The sequence below is a fragment of the Mastigoproctus giganteus genome, chromosome 3 (assembly GCF_048544385.1).
Source record: "Mastigoproctus giganteus isolate SK-2022 chromosome 3, ASM4854438v1, whole genome shotgun sequence".
NCBI lineage: Eukaryota > Metazoa > Arthropoda > Arachnida > Uropygi > Thelyphonidae > Mastigoproctus > Mastigoproctus giganteus.
In genome coordinates, this window is record NC_143577.1 from 65,712,305 (window position 1) to 65,736,750 (window position 24,446).

Consider the following 24,446-nt stretch of genomic DNA (forward strand, 5'->3'; position numbering starts at 1 on the left):
ACACAGGGTGGTTGTTATGTCTGGTGTTACTGTTGATCGAAGAACTCTCTGACTATCCTAGAGGTGTTCGATGATGTGTTGGATCGTTTCTGAGGCCAGGTGGCATCGTCGACATGTGTTATTTGACGCTCCTGGCGATTTACGTTGTATTTTCTATAGTTTCTGGTGTTGATTACCTGGTGTTCGATGGCGAGCATGCTTTCAGTCTCGGGAAAGAGCGTCCCGCTCGCGAACCGTGCATTGGAAGCAATTTTATCTATGTGATCTTGATGGAGGTCATTGTAGTGTCTGCCATGGAATGTTTTCTTTGCCCATTTTTTTAGCTTCGTTTTTGCCATCTGTGTAAGAGAGGACTCCTTGCTTAGGTTGAGTGGGTATACCTTTTGTCTATCATCCTTATGGCCTGGTAAAGTGCTGCTGCGTGTTTCTGAAAGTAATCCTTCGGGTTAGCTATTGCTGTTTTCTGTTTCTCGATAAGATCTATCAGGACCCTTCCTCCCTCCCTCCTTCCGAGCTATTGTTAGTCTCTCCACGGCTGACTTCGGGTGGTGTTGGCAGATCTTGGTCATCATTGTCCTTGTCTTTCTCATGATATCTTCCAGTTCGGTGTTAGTCCAATCTGTTACCCCGACCGAGTATGTTAGCACTGGGGCTGCATAAGCGTTTATGGCTTTAACTATGTTCCCCAGGTATTTGTAGATCTCTCCCTTTTTCATGGCTTCGATCTCTTTACCAGTCTATAACTGGTAGTTTCGGCCGACTAATTTTTTCTGGTGCAATCCGTGGGTCTTGCATTTATCTAGACCAAATTCCATCCTATCATTGCTGAATTATTCCGTGATCCGGGATAGTTGCTGGAGTTCCTTCTCAGTTGCCGCGTAGAGCTTGATCTCATCCATGTACATCAGGTGGGTAAGGGTGTGCAGCTTCTTCCTTCCTTCTTTGAGGCTATATCCATACTTTCTGCTGTTGAGCATGGTGAATAACGGGTGGTTAAGTGCAAGACAGAACCATAGTGGACTCAGGCATCTCCCAGAAAAATTCCTCTCCTGATGGGGATTGGTCTGGTTGTAATGTTCTCAACCTTAATGGTGGTACTCCATTTCGCCATCGTTGCTCCTAGGAAGTTTATCACTATTATTATTATTATTTCCGAAAATATTTGCTTTCACCTCTTTTGCACAGCCGACCGGCTAGAAGTGTGTACAAGAAAGGCAAGAATAGCAGTTATTTACAATAGTTACAATATGAAATAATTACAGTATCTTATAAAAGTAGTGGTTCAATATTTGAATTGTGGTATATTTCCAAATAAAAGAAATTTTCATGACACATACTTTTAGACATCAAAAGTAAAGGTAAAACATCAAAGTGTTTTACTAATCAGAGACGAGTCTGATCGCTCATTCTTAGCTCTGTACTCTAGTATATGTGAAAAAAGATTTTTCTTGAATATCTGCACCATTACCGAATGGGTCCTCCATTGTTGGCAGGAGAAGTATTATAACCTCAGTGCACGAGAATGGTTCAGATTCAACCAGGAAATTCAGGTGCAAACAAATTTTTGAAGTATCGAACATTCGATGTCCTGTGCAGTCCCCCTTTCTTTCATCAGGCAAAGCTACCAGCTGTGTATAGGTTTCTTGATGCCGGTCTCTTCACTTCATCACTGATGAGAAACTTGCGTCCTCCAGAGGGTATCTTTCTGAAGTAGCGAAAGGTAACAGTCACGGGTAAAGTCTAGACTCTAAAGAGGACGTTGCATCATCTCCCTGCACACCAATAGCAATGTTCTAATAGTATAGCTACCGCATAAATATGTGCGTTGTCCTGGAGAAAACAAATTCCTCGCCTCCAGGAAATCGACTTGAATAACTCCTTTCACACACTTCTCCCTTATGTCCTCTAATTTTTATGCATAGACCCAGCCACTATTTGCGTAAGCTCGTTTTGTTCTGGAAGGGTACAGTCCAACCATAAGAAGATATCCGTGTCAGGAAAGATTACTTCAAGCTGCCATTGAGACCTTAATACTACTGGAAGATCCGCGACATAAAAAAAGAAATGAAAGAAGAAAATAAACCTCTGTGGAGCTGATTATAATACCAACCTTTCCAAATACGTTACACGCTGCATCCTTTACTTTTTTAAACGCAGCAAATAAATGACATATCACCCCAGAATGTAACTAATAAACAAGTAATGTCTTTCATCAATCAAAGAACGTGGAGTAAGTTAATAAAAGCTAAAAAAAGAGACAAGATTGATCACATGTAGAGTTTAGCTCATCTTGACGATTACTTGCATTGTCGGGCTCTTGGAATAAAAAAAGCGCTATACATCACCGCAGCGTCGACGTTCCCATGTAGTTTTATTGGAGCTTTCCCCCAACTTTTTCCCTCTTTGATAGAGAAGAGCAATAATTTAAGAACCGATGTAGCAAATCATTCCAAAAATTACATCAGATATAATTGGTAGAGGAAAAACAAATCTCAACTATTCATCTAGTCAGTGTTTTCTTAAATAGGAAAGTTTGGAAACTTTTCAAATATAAATGGAGTTTATCAACGTTCTCTACTGATCGCAAAAGAAACTGGCTGCTGGAAATTTGAATATTTTAATTGCACGGAAAGCGAGACCTTATTTCCATTCGGATTTCCTTTTTGTGCGATGGGAATGGACCAATCCTATTCTGAAGTGCTCTCTTGAGGATTCGCTGTGCTCAAAACATTTAGCTGCGAATGCGGACTTTCGTGTTCCAGTGGGATATTTAGATGCTTAAAGCGTCAGCAAACGATAAGTATTGTAAGGAGAAGTCCAAGAAAACGAAACTCTTAGAGTTACTGGTTTAATACTAGTTTTAACATTTTAAAAAATCTTGAAGTTCCCGTTTAGAACACACAGTAGCTAAAAATGGGGGATTCCAACTTTACGTTGGAAAATATCGTTAGTTTAGTAAGATATTAATATTATAGAAAACTAGAAGCTAGTTCCCACTTTTTTTGCGGAAAGCTCACTAGAAAACACTACTAAATATAAAATGGTCATTACTCCATAATTAATTCTATAAATCTGGCAAAAGCCGAAGTGGACTGCATATGAATGGCGAGTGATATCCATTTAGAAAGAAAATTTGATTAATTTAAATATAGAAAAATATACACGTCCATATTTATATTTTTGCTCAAAACTAATGCATCCAGAGCCGAAGCTCATAAGAATTTTAAATGATTTTAATTCAAAAAAACAGGGTTAACTAAAAAAACTCTACAAAAGATAATTTTTTATGCAGTCTATTACGAAAATTTTGTACAAATTGATTTCGGCCTTTGGCTCTCATACGAATTGGAAGTCCGAAATCAATCCACCAGGAATCTACATTCCTCTCCAAATCCATGATCGGCGTAATATATCGCCGTGCATGGATTTGGAGAGGAATATGGATTCTATATAATGAAACCACTTAAATTAAAAACAAACATAACTTGATGTCAGCGTTGATACATCTTTCTTCCTCGAATAACCAGATATTCTAAAAAAATATGTATTCGAATCCATGAGATGCCACAAAATGCGGTAAAAATATTTATAAATCACTGTAGTTATGAACAATACTGACCCTGTGTAGCCTTTCTAGAGTATAAACAGAAGTCTTTCCCCATTCTTAAAATATTAAAATGAACATGAATTCAGTATAAATTATAAGAACTAATAGTTCCTGAGTTTTAGCATAAATTCTCAACTAAACTCAGAATAGTTAATTAATTAAGCCATCCTTGTAGATAAGCTAGACAGTTGAAAGGGAACAGGATGTTATTAATATACGAAGGCCTAGATCTCTTTGTTTCTAAGCTACCTATCCCCGATTACCAATAAATTACATTTATAATTAAAAATACCTCTCAATAATCAACATCTCTGGAAATGACAGTTTCGCTTTAACAACCCTTAACTTCTCATCACAAACCCAGCACTATCGATCTCTTCCTCTCCAATATTACATCAAAATGTTCATTTTGGTAGATTAAATTAGATAAAATGGTAGCAGAAATTAGCTAGCAGTGATGTACGGCCATGTAATTTGTATGCCTCTTTTCCCAGATTGGATTATTGTTAAATCTTAATCATACACGTTCTCTGATCACATCACTAAATGCATCCTCTTACAAACGACAATCTTTATTTCTCAATTCTCTTTTAAACTCTTGTGGTTTATCCAAACATTGATTTCTCAGTAAATGTTTTCAGACAATTCCAGATAAGAATAAAAGAAATCAAAACTTTTATGTTAAAATCACCTGCTTATTTGTAATAGTTCTCGTGCATAAGTTATTAATAAATCAAAACTTTATTCTAAAAATCCAAATGTAGAAAACCTTATTCACATCAAAACGCCAGCAATCTTTTCTGATTTCTTTACGAGTAAAACAGCAACTTCTCTCCAGCCTTCCATAGATAGGTCTAAAGAGCCAGGAGGTTGGTAGAAACTCCCCAATGCAATTAGGCTACTTTTTCATTGTACCCATTGCACTGCTTGTGAATATTTGTTATTTCAGTAATCCTTACTCCAAGTCAGATGACAGCTACTGTAATGTACATTGTGCTCTTCCCATCCGGTTTGAGTTTATCTTTTCCATCTTCTTGGCTGCTCAGTATCGAATTATCGCGAATAAAGGTTGATTCAGAAACGAAGATCAGTATTTCATGAGGATTTTTCATTGGAATATACAAACGGAAAGTCCAGAAGTATTTTTTGGATTTAAAGCACCGTTATCGAGTAATACGACTAGTTATCATGACGTCATTGCTGTTCTGGAATACCACCACCAATAAAGGTAACGTACAGATAAATAAACGAAATAAAACATTGTTCAAACATTGAATTTAGTGAAATACAGAAATCCTGCATCATTCTGTAAAGGTCTTCTGTGGCTGCTTAGTAGGCACGATACATTTCAGCTTGTCATTCGTTTGGAGGTCTACATTGGATTCCCGTCGATGACTGGAGTAATTTCTGAAGTCTTCTTTAATCGTGACTGTAGCTAACAGCTCTCAGGTCGTGGGGGAGTAGTGTTTCTTCGAGAGTTTTCCAGGTTTTTCATTCTGCGCAACATGCAATCAGCCAGTAATCACACGCACATTCATCTACAGACATTATACGGATATATGCAACAAGCTCCAGAAAATACACACATTCTCAATCCGAAGCTCACAGTACGATGTACATATAACAGCGTGTATTCTATGGTGAGTTTTTACTTGCCTTTTTTGCATTATGGATGACAACGTTATGATGCCATCATCTGAATAAAAGCCTTTATTTATTAAAATACCTTCGTTTGAATGTTTTTTATAATTTATAATTCTCGAGAAATGAATATTGATGCGAGTTATTGCAACGATCTTCACGCCCACTGAAACATTACAAATTTCATCAGTGTCAAAGTTAATCCAACTGTTTATTGTTTATTTTCTATTTAAATCTTTTCACATAAATTTTCAATCAGCAAACTACTTGAAAACAGTTTGTTAGATCAGTATCCTACTAGAACGTAGCCTACTAGAACTGCATTAGCGAGAATTTTTACAGTCCATGATAATTATCAACATGGACTGTAAAAATTTATTATAATAAAATAGCTACTGTTTAACACAGTGGTTTTCAACCAGGGTGCCGCGACAACATTCCATGGGTACCACGTAATTTGGGTTTACGTTACTTAAACTTATTATTATTTTTAAATGTATATGTTTATTTCATTATAAAACGGTGTATAGTATGGTAGGGGTGCCGCAAAATAAAATAAATTACTTAGGGGTGCCGTTATTAAAAAAAAGGTTGAAAACCACCGGTTTAACATAATTAAGTGTCCCCTGTAAATGTCTCTGTCCTGGAGAATAATTCTGCTCTCCGGCAAAGCCCTCTTATGAGGATTATCAGCACTTTGCCTCTGTTTTTTTTTTTTTTTTCTTTTTGGTAGTTGTTGGCGCATCGGCTTCTGTGGCCATATTGCACCTCCTAAGGTTTTTGCAGTACTTTGATCCAAGCCCGAGGCGAGAATCGAACCCGCGACCTTTGGGGTGCCAGGCAGGTACTTTACCCACTCGGCTAGCCCGGTCGGCTTGCCTCTGTTGAATTGACTTCATCACTGAATCTGAAGAACAGTGGTTCCATAGATCGCCAATTATAGGCTGGATAATATCTATCCTGGAGCAGCTGGACAGAAGGAAGTTCCGGAGTGAGGCACTGGCATAGACTGGCGAGACTGAGTTCCACCGCATTCTACAAATGTTCGATGGGATTTATGTCGGGGAAATTTGGAGACTGGATACGCGGTCACCATGTAAAGCAAGACTTGGTTCAAAACAATGTCGATTTAGGTTCTGGCAATATGGGTATGCTCAATGGGGATGATGGGACCTGATGTCCATGAAAACTTCCCTTAAACCGTGATACCACCACCGCCGTCCTGGTTTCGCCCAACCGTGCAGTTTGATTACAGCTGTTCACCTGATCGCCACGGAATACACCCCCCCCCATCGGCATAACGAAGCTACAATCTTGATTCATCAGACCAAGCGGCTCTTTTCTAGTCGTCGAATGTCAATAAAACGTTCGTTTATTTGTGCTCCTTGGTTGTAGTATACCGTTAATTGAGAGGTTGTGATCCGCCTGTTGTCCGGAGAGAACATGCCACTCGCCGTTCACCTCGACTCAACCAGTGGTAGTCTCCACGTCCTGGCTCGGTGGCTCGGACCATTCCACCACACCTTCACCAATGCGAACAGCCGACAATAGCTGGGTTTGCTGAGCAACTAGCCCCGCCAATTATTCCTCGATCAAACTCCGTCCGGTCCTTCATTTTCCACATTGCACGTGCTTCGTACTGACGAACTTTAGCACTACCGTGCAGCCACTATATCTGCTGCTCATATCAGTGACGGAGCAGCAGATATAGTGGTGTTGTGGGATGCGTCGATTGGTGAAGACAAGAGTGGTCATAATGTTTTGGCTTAAGATGTATGTATACGCAGTTTACAGACAATACACTGACGCATCATAGTGTACAGATAATACACTGACGCATCGTAGCCTTAGTTACTTTGGTGCAAAAACAATACCAACAGCATCATTATTTAACTCATTATACTACCTTTAATTTTAAAACATACTTCTTCCTTAATAAATATTAAGGAAGAAGTAGACTTTGTTTCCATGAGGAATTATAGTGCTGTAGAAGTCCTTGTCTCTTTTGATGCAGCAGTAAATCCGAAATAAGAGGCATTCATTGTGATCCGATAACTTTTTATAAATCGAAATTTTTTCAGCCGAATATAATTTAATTAGCCTCTTTGGTTTCTTGCTAAAAAATACAATTCGTTTTGAACACGGAAATTTCGAAAAGAATGAATAGATGTGTAATGAGTTACGTTATTCATAAGTAGAGGACAGATAAAAAAAAAAGAAACAACTGATAACAGCAAGAGTTAAACAGGGATACAGAAAAAGGCCGAATATACAAAAAATAACAAATTTCCTGTAATGGAAACGGAATTATAAGTCTAGAATTGATGTTGATGGAAGAGTGAATGGATTAGCGCAATTCTTAATTGCCTGTCAGATCAGGAGACTGTAGTATTGCTATGGATTACTTTCACCAAGATGGACTGGACTAATCTTCTACACGTAATGAGCTCCATCGTGTCTTATTCATTTATTAATGTATTGGAGCGAATGCTTTTCGTGACAATGCTCATTCTGCTTCTATTTAACCATCTTCAAAGCAATGTTTTATTTAATATTAAAACAAATTTAGCTAATTGCAAGCGGTTCGTTATACATTATATTTCGGGAGTTAAATTTTTATTTCTGAATTGAATCAATTCTTTCCTTTTCCGTAATTAATACAAATGAAAGTTAAATAATTAATTATCACAATAACAATTACTTATTGATTAACGAATAATGCGCAATATAATTGTTTTCACTTCACTACACAACCAAGAATATTCCGGTTCTCCGCATCCATCATATTGTCCATTCTTTCCATCAGTGTGCACGCAGTAACAGACATAATATCCAATATCAGCTACAATGTTACATGGAAAATCTTTGTATAGAAAAAAATGTATATATATATTAATTGCTGGATTTTTCTAGGTATCATTTTGATTAAATTTTGGAAAACTCGAAAATACGTTTCTAGATGAGCCAAATATATTTTTTTTTTTTTTTTTTTTCAAATTCAATCCACTGGTTGTTGAGTGATTATATGAGGGTGGACGGACAGACAGACAGATGAACATGGTGAAGACATTGGACGCAAAAACACAAACAGCATTCGTCATACCCCAAAGAAATTGGTGAAAGTGAGCAGAGCGAATCCCGTGGGAGAAACATTTTGTTGGAGCTCAAGATATCAACAGGAGTGTCCGAAAGATCATTCATTGTTCATAGAGAGCTGTAAGGCATCAATGTTTAATACAGATATGCTTCTTGCAAGCTTACATCACACAAACGAACGTAAAGCGTCGTTTGCAATGGTGTCTTGCTCTCTTCGATCCCATTGTTCTTGCACCATGGAACAGTGTAAATAGGTCCTATGAATAAGTCGCATTACACATTTTTCAGATTAGATGGTCAAATTCAGGTGTGAAGATGCCTAGAGTACGACGTCCTTTGCCGGGTACTGTTTCCATAATGAATTCAAGGAATGGGAGTCATGGTGTAACGGTGCTGCTTCCTGTGATTCGGACTCAGACAGTTGGTTGTAGTGCAAAAACGATCAATTCCGAGTCGTATCTTGATAATTTAAACAACGCCATGATGCTCACACCCTGGCAGTTCTATGAAAATAGGCCATCTATGTTCTAGCATGATGATGCTCCATTCCATAAATCGAGCAATGCAAAAATATAGTTTGAGGAAAACGAAGTCTCGCTGGCCAGTCTACAATCCATTCTTGGATCCGATCGAACACATTTAGGATAAACTGGAACAACGAACTAGATCGCTGCCAATATCACCTTCTCCTACCGTTGAACTGGAAACTGCACTGAAGAAGAATTTTAGACAAATTTCTGCTGCTTGTAAAAGTAAAAATAATTGGTAAAAAATGTTCCACGACATGATGATGTTGTCCTCTGAACCAAATGCGTCGGATACTGTTTGGCAGGGTAGCGAATTTTGTGTTTTTATCTCACCAAACTGCTCCTGACAGTACCATTAAGAATGAACACTTGTCAAATTAGAAGTTAACACCCTGAAACAGAAAAAAGCTTCACTGTTGTGAACTGAAATATAGATCAAATATAGATCTTTAGTGATATTTAAAATCGATCAAATATAGATCTTTGGTGATATTTAATATATAAAAAAGGTAAAGTACAGCCATTATCAACCCTCTGCAGGATGGAAGCCTCCTGATCAAGTCATGCTGAGGGAAATGGACCATAATCTGTCACGCTGGTCCAGTGCGGGTTGGCAGATCGACAGTATTTAGCAGTCAGGGGCTTGAATCCCGGTCCACTCAAAGAGCGTGTGCTACTGCACTCCCGCCCCTGACCACTCGGCTACGGAGCGGGATATATAAATATTTCATATATATATATATATATGAAATATTTAGGAAACTTCATATGATCAATTGAGCCAGCTAAAAATTGTTCTTTTTGAAATTAAAATGTTAAGAAATATTAAACAGTATATCAAAAGTAACTTATTCCACGTTTCAAGTTTGTACAGTCTTTAATTTTTTTTTTTATCTGAGCAGATAGAAAATCATTTCCAAAAATTCTGTTCTTTCGTTATCTCTTTATTCATTGATCTTTCATTACACTGCGGGCCGCATTTACACCGATGAAAGGAATTTTGGGAGTTTAATTCTATCCCTGTATCTCACCTGATATATTTCATTAGTCTGCAGGCTTCTTTCTTAGTCTTACCGTTGTCAGCTTCCCTGCAGCGATCAACTGTGTTCCTCTGGCACTGTAGCCGATAACAGAGGTTGAAATGGTGATAGTGTTGGTGTCATCAGTGTCACTCTCAATCAACTAAACCGATGCGAACCGGTGACCCAATGACATCTCAACAAAACCCGTTTCTTGTCTTCCTTATCAGTTTTTGTCGACTAGCTGTTTTTTGCGTTTGTTTTTCTTACTTTTACTCAACTCTCAGCTTTTAATAACCCTTCTGTAAAGGAAAAGAAAGCGAAAAAAAAGCGGCCCTGAGGTCACTGAGTGCACGCAACAATCTCTTTATAGCAATACCGAATTTAGAATAAAAAAGGTAGGGCTTTCATAACAGTGGAAAAACGATAAAACATGATAGTTGGACTTTTTTTTAAGATCTATAGAAAAATCAATTCTCATATTTCAGTCCAACAATAGTTTGTAAAAACGTGTATATGTATTTAAATAATTCGTAACACGTGCTATCTCATATGAATACTCCCAACATCTTCAAGTATGAATCCTACGTTTATTAACTAAACTTTCAAAAATTCTTTTCCAATGCGAATTTTACTTTGTTTTTATGTCTTGAAATAATCTGTATTAAATTCGGTTCTTTACAACTCCTGAATAATAAAAAATAAATAATAGTACCGTATTTATCGGTGCATAAGACATACCTCCATAAAAAGAAGCCTATTTAGAGATAAAAAAGTGCTTCGGGAATAAAAATACAGTGCAAATCTGTCGCTCAATTAACTCTTCCAAAGTGCGAAAAATGCCGATAAAAATTTCTTACCGCCTTGACGAGATTCGAACTGAGGTCTTTTCCAAACGACTTAGGACAATATTGATGCAACTTCACTCTTTAATTTTGTTAATGACAACCCAGTTTATTTGTTTAATTGTTATTTTAAACTTAAAAATTCATGACTGACTTTCATTTTAAGAATATATCTCGTATTGCCATTTATTAGAAAGGAAAAAAGTTCTCTATTCTCAGTGCAGTCTGTAATATTCAGTTTACCACACCGAGTGGTAAACTGACTGTTAAGAGTTGCAAATTAATAATTATTCGCAATGCTCCATAATGTACCTGGTTAGGAATATTGCAAGTAGGTAGTACATATTTTAATATGTAATATTTTACTAATTTCTTAATTTTTAAGGGATGCGAAATTGTATAGCGCGCTGTCTAAATTGGAAGGATGGATCAATGGTTCATGGGAGGGGTAATCACTGAAACTAGGCCACCTATATTTAGCTAATTATGCCCTTCGAATGTCTTTCGTGTATAATGCGGGTGTTTTCTGGTCGATTTGCCTGTTTGTGTGATTAAAACAGGATTTTTCTAGTATGAAAACCCTGTTTCTCCCTAACGAACTAAATCTCTTACACAAATACCTTTCAGGAGTTTCTGCTAACAAATATGGAAATAAAACATGCCATACACATATGTAATGCAGAATTTGAATATGGCGGGTACAGGTAGATACATAAATTGCATACAGAAGAGGAGATGGGGTGGGTTACGTTCTTGCTTAAGAAACAGTAGAATCTAATGCAATGCATCCAATTGTCTGCGCTGGTAGCACAGTGGTATCACCATCCTCCCACACCGGGTAGAAAAGGCCCAGGTTCGACCCCGTCAATGACGCGAAGAACATTTATGGACTTCTTTTTTCGCTCCATGGATGAGTTAGTCGGTCTCAGGTGTAGATAGCAAGGTCCCCCCCCCCCGGAACCCGGGGTTTTTCGTCCAGCAAAGAAGGCAAATCGACCAGAGAACACACGCAATTTACAAACACAATATATAAATGGGTAGTTCAATTAACATTCTGGGTGACCCTAATAAATATCTTTAAGGCATCCAATTGATGTAGGTTATCAGTGTAATGTCGAGTCAGTTTAGTGTGACACCAGGACTAAGAAAACAAAAATGAGAGTAGGAGAACATTATAGGACAGATGATTGTTATGCACATGATGAAGAACTATGTAGACAAATAAAGTGTAACAGTAAATCAGAATGTCCTATAATGGAGATTTTAACTTTCCACATATTGGCTGAAATTTGTGGGCTGTGAGCTGGAATTTGTGATAAACAGTAATAGAACTTTCCTGGATTTATTGGATGACTGATTTGTACAGCATATTAGAGAGGCAACAAGATTATGCAATACTCTTGATACGATTATCAGCAGTGACATTTCATGCATTAAGAATCTCCAGTTTAAGAATCACCAGGTGGCAGTGATCACAAATTGGGATTTATTAAGGATATAACTACTGTCGAATGCAAAGGGAGATGATTTTGTCTCGCAAAAGCGATTACGATAGGATAGTCTCTCAGTAGTGGTAGTAATAGTAGGGTTTTAGGACATCAGAAACTAAGGCCATATTGCTCCGTATATACTGTCTGTAAATTTCGTGTGTTCTGAGGTCGATTTTATGTTTGTCGGACGAAAAACCCGAGTTTCCTGGAGAAAATAACAATCTACCCTCGCCTAAGACCTAACCTGTGCCACCCACGAGAGTGATAGTCTTAGGCTGCTGTTCTTGTTATTGTAGGGTTTTAGGTTCATCAGCAACTTAGGCCATATTGCACCCTATGTAATATGTCTGTAAACTACACGCGTTCTATGGTTGATTTACTCGACGAAACACCGGAGTTTCCGGGAGGAAAACCATGCTTCCCTCGCCTGAGGGAAGGGTTAAAGAAAATATTGTCAAAGAAAGAAGGCAATGATTAAAGAAACAATGTAGGATCATCTTGATTCAAAATCAGTTATAAGGCAACCACAGCACGGATTAGTTAAGGGAAGATCTTGTCTGACCGGTCTGATTAGCAACTATGACAGAGTAACAAAGGAGTTGGATGCAAAAAATAATCTTATATCGTATACTTAGATTTCATTAAAGCTTTTGGCACCTTTCCACACGAAAGACTGTAGTATAAATTGGAGCAGTGTGGCAATAGAGAATGATTACTGCAATGGATAAAGAAATGGTGGAGTGGTAGAAAATAAAGATCGATAATTAATGGCCACCGCTCCTCTTGGACTGATGTTATCAGTGTAGTCCCTCAAGATTCAGGGCTGGGCCCCATACCGTTTTTCAATATTTATTAGCGATATTAATTAAGGGATATTAAGTTTAATACTAAAGCTTGATGACAATAAAATAGTTTGTAGTGTTAATGGCAGAAATTAGCAACAAAACGTAGATTAAGGCAAATGGGCTGAAAGGTGGCCATTGTAGTTTAACATTGATAAATGCAAGATACAGCACTTCGGTGTAACTTGAATGTAGCAAGAAGATGATTATCCCACTGTGTTAAATATTCGTTAGGCCTCATCTTGGGTATTGCATACAAGTTTATAAGCTTCGTTTTAGGAAGGATGTGGAACTGTTGGAACGGATACAAAGAAGAGCAACAAGAATAGTCAGGGACACAAAAGGATACTTTTTGCGAGAAAGACTTGAGCTCTACTCGTATAAATAACAGCATCTATAAACTATACATATGGTGGAGACTTGATTGAATTAATGTTTAAGGCTTAAATGGATTGAGCAAATTAAATGATTATGGCATCCATACCCTTTTATGAGACGACAAGCATAAAGGGACATAAATTTTAATTGAAAAAGGATGGTTATAGGATGGATGTGCGAAAATTTGCTTTCAGCCAGAGAGTATTTTATTGTTGGTTGGTGGTGCTGTATGCGCTTTCTTTCTTGCCTCGTTGCCATTACTAAATACTAATACGAATCAGCCAGAAAATTAAGGGGGAAGGCACAATAAAAAATGGCTCTTGCTTCTTACTGACATTAGAAAAATCAGCTACAATTCAGGTAAATTATTAGTATGCAATGGTATTATACATAGCAATTAGAAATAACCCTCATGTCTTTTAAGTGTACTTTGTTCTCGTGTTTTAGTGGATTCATTTAAAATATTGTTTTTCATTTTTTTTTACATATGTTAATAAAATAATAAATTTGGTTAGACATTTTGTTTGCTATTATTCTGGTAACTGAAAAACCTGGATTTTTCTCTTGTAGTTTTCAAGATATTCAACCATTAAATGAATATCTCTTCCTCGGTTTCTCAACTGGCGTTATTTTCAAATTACTTTCGATTTCTTTAGGTTTTCGCAATTCACTCTGTCTTCAAATAAACTTCTTCTCAAGTTTCTCTGGATGATGCAAACTAATCATTAATATGGAAGTTTGATGCTATTGAAATCAAATACTGCAGATATTTTTATTTTATTGAATCGTACACCGACCATATAATAAAGTTTCTTCTTCTTTTGAAGGGTGTGTGGAAATGTCCTGATCAGTAAAGAATGTAGGCGTTACGACATCAACGAGCCAAAGTTTGTCGCATATAACGATGAAATAAGTTGGAAAACCGAGAACCATTGATGTATCGCAATCAAAGTTAAATTATATAAACAGATGGAAAATTCAGTCCTGATCTGATAAAGGGTCGCGCTGTTTGAATGACAGAATATGACTGTACGTGATGTTTCTTCGTTTTCAGATGTATGAAAAACTTAATTAGATGTGCTTATATTGGTAAGGAACTTGGATGCTATGGCCGCAAGATGCCAACCAACGTTCACCGCTTTTCGTGACGCAAGAAGTTGAAATCAGAAAAAACTGAAGTCAGTCATCAACTGTTGAAGTATAAATCCCTATTATTATTAAAGTTTAAAGTTTGTTAAAGTTAAACTTTTATTTAAAAAATTATGAACTGTCAAAACGTCAAAGTGAAGCACATATTTTATTTTTTAATCAAAAATTTAATTAAAGGTTATTTTTTGAACTGACTATCAAATGAATTTTCAAACAAAATCTGTAACTTCCGTATAAAATTAACATGAAGTTAAAATTACAATTTAAACGAAAGAAATAAAGTATATTTTATAGAAAGCCAATTTTGATCGTGAAGCAATATATTAGGTCTCAAAATTTCGTATGTTCTAAGGATTTGTTTGTTTCAGGAAGAAAAATCCCAGAAAAGGGGATTTTCTGGGTTCCTCCGCTTGTCAATGTGGCTCCCTTGTAAAAAATTAAGTGCCTAGCATTTACTGGATACCAAATCTGGACTTTCCCAAACGATTAAGACTCCATGTATTTTTTAATAGTGAATAATTAAAAACTACACTGTAAATAGAATGAACTCCTGCTAAAATTTTAAAATTAAAAGCCTCAATAAGCTCCACGATCTGCCTTATAAAGCCTACAGAATAAAGTTCTTAATTCAACACTGTAGCATGTGTTCTTTGGGAATGATTTAGGTTGTTTAATGCTAATTAAACATACTACGATGGCCGCCATATCATCCCTATGAAACTTCTTGCATAGCTGTTATCTGGCAACACCGATTCGTAAAATCTTCTCCAAATCCCCTTCAAGTAATGCAAGTTTCACGCCAATTTGCTTTCCATTATATCCAAATTGCAAACCATGACCTGCTTGATCACGTATGTCCATTTAATTCCATGAAGGTAGCAGCACATTATCTGTATTTTAAGGAGTCAGTAACAAGTCCTACAACTGTCACTCTTTCAGATATTTTCTCCTTCCAGATCTAACAACATTGCATCAGGAAAAACTAAGCAAGCAATTCCTACCACTATCCACCATCTAAATATCACATTTACCAGCTCAATATTGTTACAAGGCTTATGCTGTTTTAAGATTGCGGCTGACTGATTACATCTGACAAAGCCCTTATAATCAAGTTTCTCATCTTCTGCAATAATCGAGATGCGTTCCAAGAGATCTTATTTTACTTTTATCTACAGATGAAGTGTTGGATAAAGTGGGATAGGTAAAAAAAATTTGGCTGTGTGAATTAGAAGTTCTTGGAAAATAAATAATGGAATTAATGTTGTAAATCTGGGAGGATATAGAGCAACAAAACCAAATCCTGAAGTATACATGCATCACTGAAACGATAGTGCCAAAGACTGTGGAAATACTTGCAGTATATTATAAAACTCACTAAGACCTTATAAAACTTCTTTTATAAAGGAATTCATTGTTGGATAATAAAACTTTACAGACTCATAAAAGAGTTCCCATGTTAGAGGGATTTACACAACTAAAAAGACTTCACATCAAATAATGACATTCTTTTGTCAATATCGTAACTTTGCAGTTGTTAGCAAAACTAGCCAAAATTACCTTTCATATCTACTATTGCAATTTCTTCAGAGCTGTCGAGGGTGTCACAGTGTTTATAATCACCGTTATAAATCAACGAATAGAGTTCAAATGTCGTCAGTGATGCGAGGGCCATTTACAGCCCTTTGTTTTACACCCTAGACGACCTAGCCAGTCTTGAGAGAGGATGGCATGGTTTTTCCCAGAAACTGTTTCTTTTTTTAACCGATAAATATAAAAACCGCCAGAAAACACTCAAATTTACAGAATATATTATAGGTTATTAGCTACTTGCTCAGATAATCCAAAATAAAAAAACGTTCGGTTTGTTTTGTATTCATCTATTCACACAAAGTGAATAGATGAATTTTATTCAGGCAAAATTTATCAGGTAAATGTGGCGTATATATTTCCATTTTAATAAAGTTTTCTAAAATTAAATTAAATTAAAGATGGAATTCGAAAATTAGATTCCTTCCTTTCGAATTAAATTCATTTTTTGTTGTCCTTTTATTCCTTTCACTTTCAATTCCCTTCTGCTTTTAGTTGTCCGCGCGAATAGCGCAATGGTTATAATCACCGTCTTTATCACAGCAGGTGGAAAAGGTCCGGGTTCGAATCCCTTCAATGATGCTAAGAGCTTTTATGGGCATTTTGCCTGCCGTGACAAAGTTAGTCGTCTCGAGTGCCGATTGCATAGCTCCATCCCCCCTCCCGGAAACTAGAATTTTTCGTCTAGTGAAACAGGAAACTCAGAGAACGCACGCAATTTACGAATATAATACACATGCGCAAACGAAATTAATTTAACTGAATATGACAATTTACTTTACTTTACTTTGTCTACTTTCAATTGCTTTACACTGTTCAAAAGTAAATAAATATGCATTTGTTGTTAAGTTTTCCTATATATAAATTTACAATATATTTTGAAAAAAAAAAAAACCCGTAATATCTAGTAAGTTCTACGTTCTTTATTCTTGTTTGTTTATTTTTCATATCAGCTGTCAAAAACACATGTATGTCACATCATCTTTGCGTCCTACATTCTGTTGTAAAAACAAAAACTAGTTTCTCCAACTTTAAAAGTCTCATTTTGAATGAAACAATCGAAAATTCCCAGAGGGAATTTTCGTATTTTTTCGAACTATAAAACACATCGCACCAGTAGAGAAAAAAATGGGGACACTTTACAAACTTTGAAAATATTTAATTAAAAATCTTTATAAGAGTTATGAAATAATACAATATAGGACGTGGGAAACCAAAACAAGAATGCATTACAATAAACTGAATAAAAAAAGATTACGTGAAGTATAAACATACAAGTTAGTGCAATTCATCAGTTCTATACGTAGTAAACACGAAGTTGGTGAAATGGCATCGTTTTCATTACGTCTCATATTGTGAATAAATAACTTTACCCGTTAGAGAAGACTACTGTGACTTTGTTAATGTTAATGAGAATAAGTAACAATAGTCCTCTAAAGTGGGAGCGTTTCTTATTCGAAGTAGTACAATGACAGGCACCTGGATGTGAAGGTAGTCACAATATGAGATGTAATGGAAACGATGCCATTTCACCAACTTCACTGATTTACTACGTACAGAACTGATGCATTGCACCAACTTGTATGTCGAGTAAATTCCGTGGGATGAGGCTTTAGCCCTAAATTTTATTTTTAGTGAAGTATAGACTTCAATAGAAAAAAGAGAGAAATCGTTGCCACTTAAAAAGTAAGAAGTTGAAAAGGAGGCGATGCATGATTTATCTTAACAGGATTATTAAAAGAAAAGACACTTATATCCAGCGTATTATATACTAAAGCTATTATTTTTAGGCCACCCGAGTAATTAAATTCATCTGCGTGCTGTGTGTCTTATGTCTGTTAATTGCGTGTGTTCTATAGTCGATTTGTCTGATTTGCTGGACGAAAAACCCCAGTTTCTGTGGAAATAATATTATATATTCAGTGATCACTGAATTACAACCACCCTGTCTAATGGACTGTACTGCATAGCTCACAGTATAAAAAAAACCCAATAGCTTCCTACGCTAGAGCAGTGTAATTTGCATCTGATCATGCAAGTCAAGACAAAGTAGGAGTTTTGGGACGTAGTAAAGATATCATGGAGTTTCAAAAGGTTATGATTATGGGATCTCGTGAGGCGGACGCATCCATATCGGAAACGGCATGTCTTCAGTTCCTCACGGCCCACCGTGATTAAGGTGTATAAAGAATGGTGTCAAACGGATCAAACTACCTCACGCCGACAGAACTGTAAAGGATTACGCAAGGTGGATGTTCGTGGTAGAAGAAGGGGACGGTGTATGAGCTCAACGGCAGCTCACTGTGCGAAGTTGTTACAATATGAGGAATGCAAGAATAATATCCCAAATGACAGTGCGCCACACACCGAGACGTATAGGATTTCACAGCAGATGACCCAAGAGACACCCTCTACTCACCTCTGATCAATGTCGACGGCGAATGTTGTGGTTTCAACAACGCTGTGGTTGGTTACTGTGGTCTAGAAACGAGTGTGCCGATCGGATGAGACCAAATACCTGGTGAAATACGCCGACGGACGCCTTCGTGTGTAGCACAAGCAACACTAGTCCATGGATCCCCATCATGCATGGTGCCCACTATCCAGGCAGGTGGGGGTGATTGCTTGATATGGGACATGTTTTGCTGGCAAGAACTAGGACCCCTGGCGCGTATGGACTAACTTTTAATTGGTCAGGTCTGGACATAGTGTGTATCTGTCAGTGGCACCAGTGGTGCCTCACAAAACCGGATAAAAATGTCACTGTGAAGAAGCAAAATCTGAAAAGGCCAGGTGATGGTGAGTAGTGCAGATATCGTGAGAAGAGTGTTGTTGTGTTGTTCATCAGACCACTTAGTTACTGGAAGGCCCCTCAACGGAAAGCGGCATTCCAGCATCCGTACGAGGAGCCGCGCCAGGTTAGTAGGGGGACGCCTGTCGGGATGAATCCCTCCTGCCTAGAAAGTAGGGAGATGACCCAGGAAAAGAAGTTGGAGGAGTGGGAACTGAGAGAAAGCGTTGAAAAAAAGTGGGGACCACAAGAGGGGATCCCTCAGGAGAAAAAAGGAAATCAGAGACCACTAGTTGGAAACCACCCAAAGCAAGCACTGGTGAGGTCTACCGGCAGCTCTTAGAAGACCATGTGCACCCTGCTATGTTACATTTTTCCCGGACAGAAACAGGATCTTCCAAGACGATAATGAGCCGTGTCATCGGGTCCCCACTGTGCACGAGTGGTTCGAGGAACACAGTGAAGTATCACCCATCTCGTTTGGCCTCCAAATTCGTCTGACCTCAATTCAATTCAGGTGGGATATTTTGGAACGGGAAGTGAGGCGAATGGACACGCAACTGTCACGTATTGCGATACTGTGAAAAGCCTTGCAGGCAGCATAGCTGCAGATCCCTACGGACTTCTTCAGATATTTAGTGGGGTCAGCGCATATGTGAATACCAGCTGTTATCTGTGCGAATGGTGACTCAACACGGTATTGAGTAGGTAGTCATAATTCGATGATCACTCAGTATATCACGTCATTTGTTTAACTCAGTACAGAACCTCAATATAATTTTGTCTACGTTTCGTGATTCAACTAAATCCCATCGTTAGGCGTGAAAAGCGATTAACCATATTGACAAATCCCGTCAGCACTCTTCAGGTTGTACTGAGGTTAAAAAAATTATTTTTTAACATTTCAGTAAATAACTTAAAATATCATATTTGGTATGAATATCTATTATTTTGATTATTTCTCTTTAAAAAAAGTTTGTTATTTTTTATATTGTCAAGCATACCAAGTGTGGTATGGTTCAATTTCTGAATCAACAACACAATCCCATGTTTTCGGTTGGGTCAGACAAACTCTTACGGGTTTTTTAACATCATAAGAGAGCTCATCGTTCTCAGGCGGAGGTTGCATGTTTTTTTTTTGTTATTTTTCGTTAATCACGTTAATCGGTCACTGAGTTAAAAATTATTTTTCGTTCATAACAAGGGTAGAATTCTGAAACGAAAACAAAAACAAGTTTAAACTAGTTTCTTCTTCAAACGTCTAATATGAGCACATTTTTATTATTATTTATTGGTATCATGTTACATCACCATCCATCAAACTCGTAAATTGATAGTGAACTCGATTTTTAACATTTAAGAATATATGGATTACTTAAAAGATGTGGAGATATTTGTCTCTACCAATTCGCTGTACTTAAGGGAATATGCTACCAATCCTCCGTGCATCTTTTATTTTCAAAAGCAACAAACCAGTGGAGAGAGAAAGATGAACTGAAAGAAGCAATTCATCAATTGATTTCAGATACCTCTATCCTGTCATGGCTCCGTACACTCGTTGCTATCAATGACTATAATAAAACTTCCCGAAGTGCATACATTTCCTGTATGTCATGACAGGTAAAGACGCTACCTTTGATCCTAATGTGTTTTCACATCATTAAAAATCTCCATCCCTCTAGCATTCAGAAAGACACGTGAAACATAATTACATTTTTCCTAAAGGAATATTCATCTTCTGTTTTACTGGTTGTAATCGCTTTCCTTAATCTTCCGTCGTATCCATCTACTCTTTTTCTTCGGAAACGGAGGGGTTATTTGTCCAAATTGAAACCTACACCGTACATCATGTTATCAAAGCAATTATCTCACTGGAAACAAAAGTTTACATGGAGAGTTTACAGTGAAATATGAAGATAAGCATTCAGCGATTTTCCAGAGTCCAGACTAGATACGTAATCATTTCCATGAAGTAGTTTCAGCTCTTCTTATTCTGCTTAATTGCTTGCAGCTAAATCGATCTTCGGCTCCTTTAGATTAAAAAAAGAGACAACGATAGTAAAATATGTCTATTTTAGAATATGTTTTAATACAGTGTGGTAATTTATATAAATTATGAGCCAGCGCTCAGAGTTTAAAAAAAATACAGGAAGTATAATAAAGACATCAAGTCCAAAGAGAAAAATCGGAAATAAAAATCAAAAAGATTGAGCAGAAAAAATACCTCCTAAAACATTTATCCTTGGGAGAAATAAACTTCGTCAATAAAGAAAAATATTGTTTCCCCTTAAAAAGTAGAAATTTTTTCTAGTGAAAACTCGTAAATTTTCTGTGAACGACAACGAATTTCTTCCTCAGTAATTTTCATCAGCTAATGTGATGTTGAAGATCTCAAGATGCTGTAAACTCTTTGTAACATTTAGATGATGCGTATTTGAACATTATTTTATAAAAACTGTAATTTTATATTTTAATCATGACTTAAGGAAAATTTAAAGATGTTGAAAATATTATTCAAGACCTTTACAAATATAATGCCAACTGACTACTCCAGTGTACCCTAATCCCAATCTATGTAGCAATTCCTATACACATTAATTATCCTTGACTCTGACTTTTCTTAAAAATAAACGCGAACAGGAAAAGAAATTGAACCTTAATATGGAACTAACTTTTAAGATTGTTTCTTGGAAACTAATAATTATTTATTATTTCTGTTTTTTTTTATAATACTTTTGTAGGGTCAAAAGTTCACCGCCACATTCGGCTACAGCCACAGAACACGACGGAAGAGACAAATGAAGGCGAGACCACTCCTATCACAGCTCTGGAATGGGACCATTTATCACCCAACTACCTACTGGTTGCTGTTAAGCAAGGTCAGCTTCATTTAGTCGATACCGCTGGAGAAAATGTACATGTTGTTACGTCGTACACAACACCGAGTAAAGCTGTCTCAATCAAATCGGTGGCATGGTTGTCAGAGTCACCAGGAATGTTTGTTTCTGGAGGTATGACAATTTTCTTCTGCATGTATAATTGTCAAAGCAATCTTTGTTAATATAACTGTTTTCTTGTTGAAGGCAATCATTATTTTTGTGCTGACTTTAAACAGATCTCTAGATGTACTTGTCAAAAACAACGATGCTATTAATAGATTTCGAACATATGTTGAAATAATTAATATAACAATCTTGAAATCAAACTAAAATTGTATTTTTGGATTTTTTTCAGAATACATTGTTACAAAATGCCGATTTTCTAAAAGGGCTCTGTTATACAGTAAGTGGTTCAGAAAGAGACTGTTGGAAGTCCTAGTGCAGTAAAAACAGGCTCTCGTGGGAATTCTCAAATAGGAAACGATCCATCGAAGAAATATATTGTTAGAAAGATTCTAAGATTCTAAAATTTTTATGTAACGTACTAGAAAGTCAATAGCATCTTCAAGACATGAGAGGAACGGAAGTCTCCAAATGTAGGTACGATCACAAACAGACGAGAGATATCCAAGATAGCTTTTTCTGAAGAAATGAATACGAGGAGATACATCAAAGGCAGCATTCAAAGTTTATTTTCAATCTAAATGAAGGAAATATGTTGTGAAGAAAAGTAAAACCACCATATCAAACACTTATAGGAAGATTAGTGTACCTTACTGTTGGGAATAAATAACGCTAGTGTTTACATAGGAACTCCATAAAATGCACGGAAGTAGATTTAATGCGTTATCAGCAATGTTTGGAAACTAATGGTATCGTCTTTACTTTAGACAATACATTAGAACGACATATTAAAATACACTGATACTTTAAATTTTAACATAAATGAATACATGTACAAATAACTGGCTTAGTATGTCACAGTTTGAATTTAGCAATCCACTGTCCTTCAGTAAGTTGAACTATAATGTTAATTAGTTCGCATAAGAACTACAACAAAGATAGCCTAGATGTTTAACGAAAGATAAAAGTTTTTACCACATCTGGCAAGATTTTTTGATTGTCCCTAGACAGATGATATCAGTGACTTGGATTTCGCGATTGGATGTAAGTAAGTAATCTGTTTAAACCGTGTTCTGAAGTTGAATAAAAAATCTGGAACAAAACCGTCGTCAAATTTTTGATCAAACTGAACGAATGTGTTGAGGATGTTTTCAATATCCGTAAGACATTCGATTTCTTCCACGTAATTTAAGAAATTTGAAGAAAATGACGTAATTACGTTGAGATCATGTGTTTTGGAGTGGACTAAGAGATCTACAGAAGAGACTGCGCCCCATCCAACTTCCGAAACAGACGAAAACAGAAAACGTGAGCCAGCTGATGACGAACTGGACTTGAGCGGATAGAGAGAGAGAGAAGCTGTTAGGTTGATCTTTATCAAAAGTCTTAACATTAAGGCATGCACCAAAGGACTTCAGCGATATAGAAACTAGCCCTGTTTAGCCTCAAAGAGATGAGTCCTGAGTCTTTTCGTTTCTAGATAGTACCAAAAGGCATCCAAGTCTCCACGACTCAAAAACTCTCATGGCCAATTTCAAAGTCAAAACGGTTTTATTTTTTTGTTTGTTTGTTTTTTTATATCGGTTAATTTTCCAGAACAAATTATGTATATACAAGGTCTTAAAAAGTTTAAGGAAGATCAGAGTTCACGCCATACAAATGGATTCTTCATCATGGCAATTGTCTAACACACAGACATCCTCTATAAACAAATCCTTGGCAGGAAATCATAGCATGTGTTGGCTCCCTACTTACCTTTCTAGATGGCTCCTTGTGATTGATTTTTTTTCCTGTTTTCAATACTAGAAACTTTGATGAAACAATGATGATCACAGCAATTGAGAGATCCATGACCAAGACCATTTTAGAAAATAATTTTCAATGATTCGATACATCCTTGAACGCTATTTTCTAAAATTCAACCCTCGTGAGAAGCACAGTTGTTAGAATCGCCGTCCTCCACTTAAGTCTTTTCTAGCCGGTGTGGCTAGAAAATACTTGAGCTCCAGTCCCGTCGATCACATGCGGAATTTTTATGGGCCTTTTCCACAACGTGGCTGAGTTAGTCTGTCTCAAGCGAGGGTAGCATGGTTTTTTCTCCAGGAAACTCGAGCATTTATTCCAGCAAACAGAAAATCGACCACAGAACTCACGCAATTTACAGACCGTATATAAGGAGCGATATGGCCTTAGTCGCTCATGCTCCTAAAACCCTACTACAACAACAATAAGTAAACTTCAAAACATCGCACTGCACCAGCGTTCGCAAGTGTATAAAAATGTGATCAAAAACTTCCCACTTATGCTATAAAATATCTTGTTTACCGTTATTTCGTTCTCTCACCCCTGAAGTATTCCACCTTGAAATTTGATACAGCAAGTTGGGCAATTCTGCCAATGTTGGAAGCATTTTTAGAGATTTTTTTTTCTTTTTTGATCGCAACTTTTAGTGCAAAATTTTGTTTCGAAAAT

General features: G+C 36.8%; 1 protein-coding gene across 1 annotated transcript in view; it reads left to right on the forward strand.

The window, feature by feature from the left end:
* LOC150088053 (WD repeat-containing protein 17-like) overlaps positions 1-24,446 on the forward strand; it is a 350,289-nt gene that overhangs the window by 24,022 nt on the left and 301,821 nt on the right. The window contains exon 3 of the mRNA XM_090369994.1: positions 21,714-21,983. Within this exon, the coding sequence (XP_090226120.1) occupies positions 21,714-21,983 (270 nt within the window). The remainder of the gene's footprint in view (positions 1-21,713; positions 21,984-24,446) is intronic.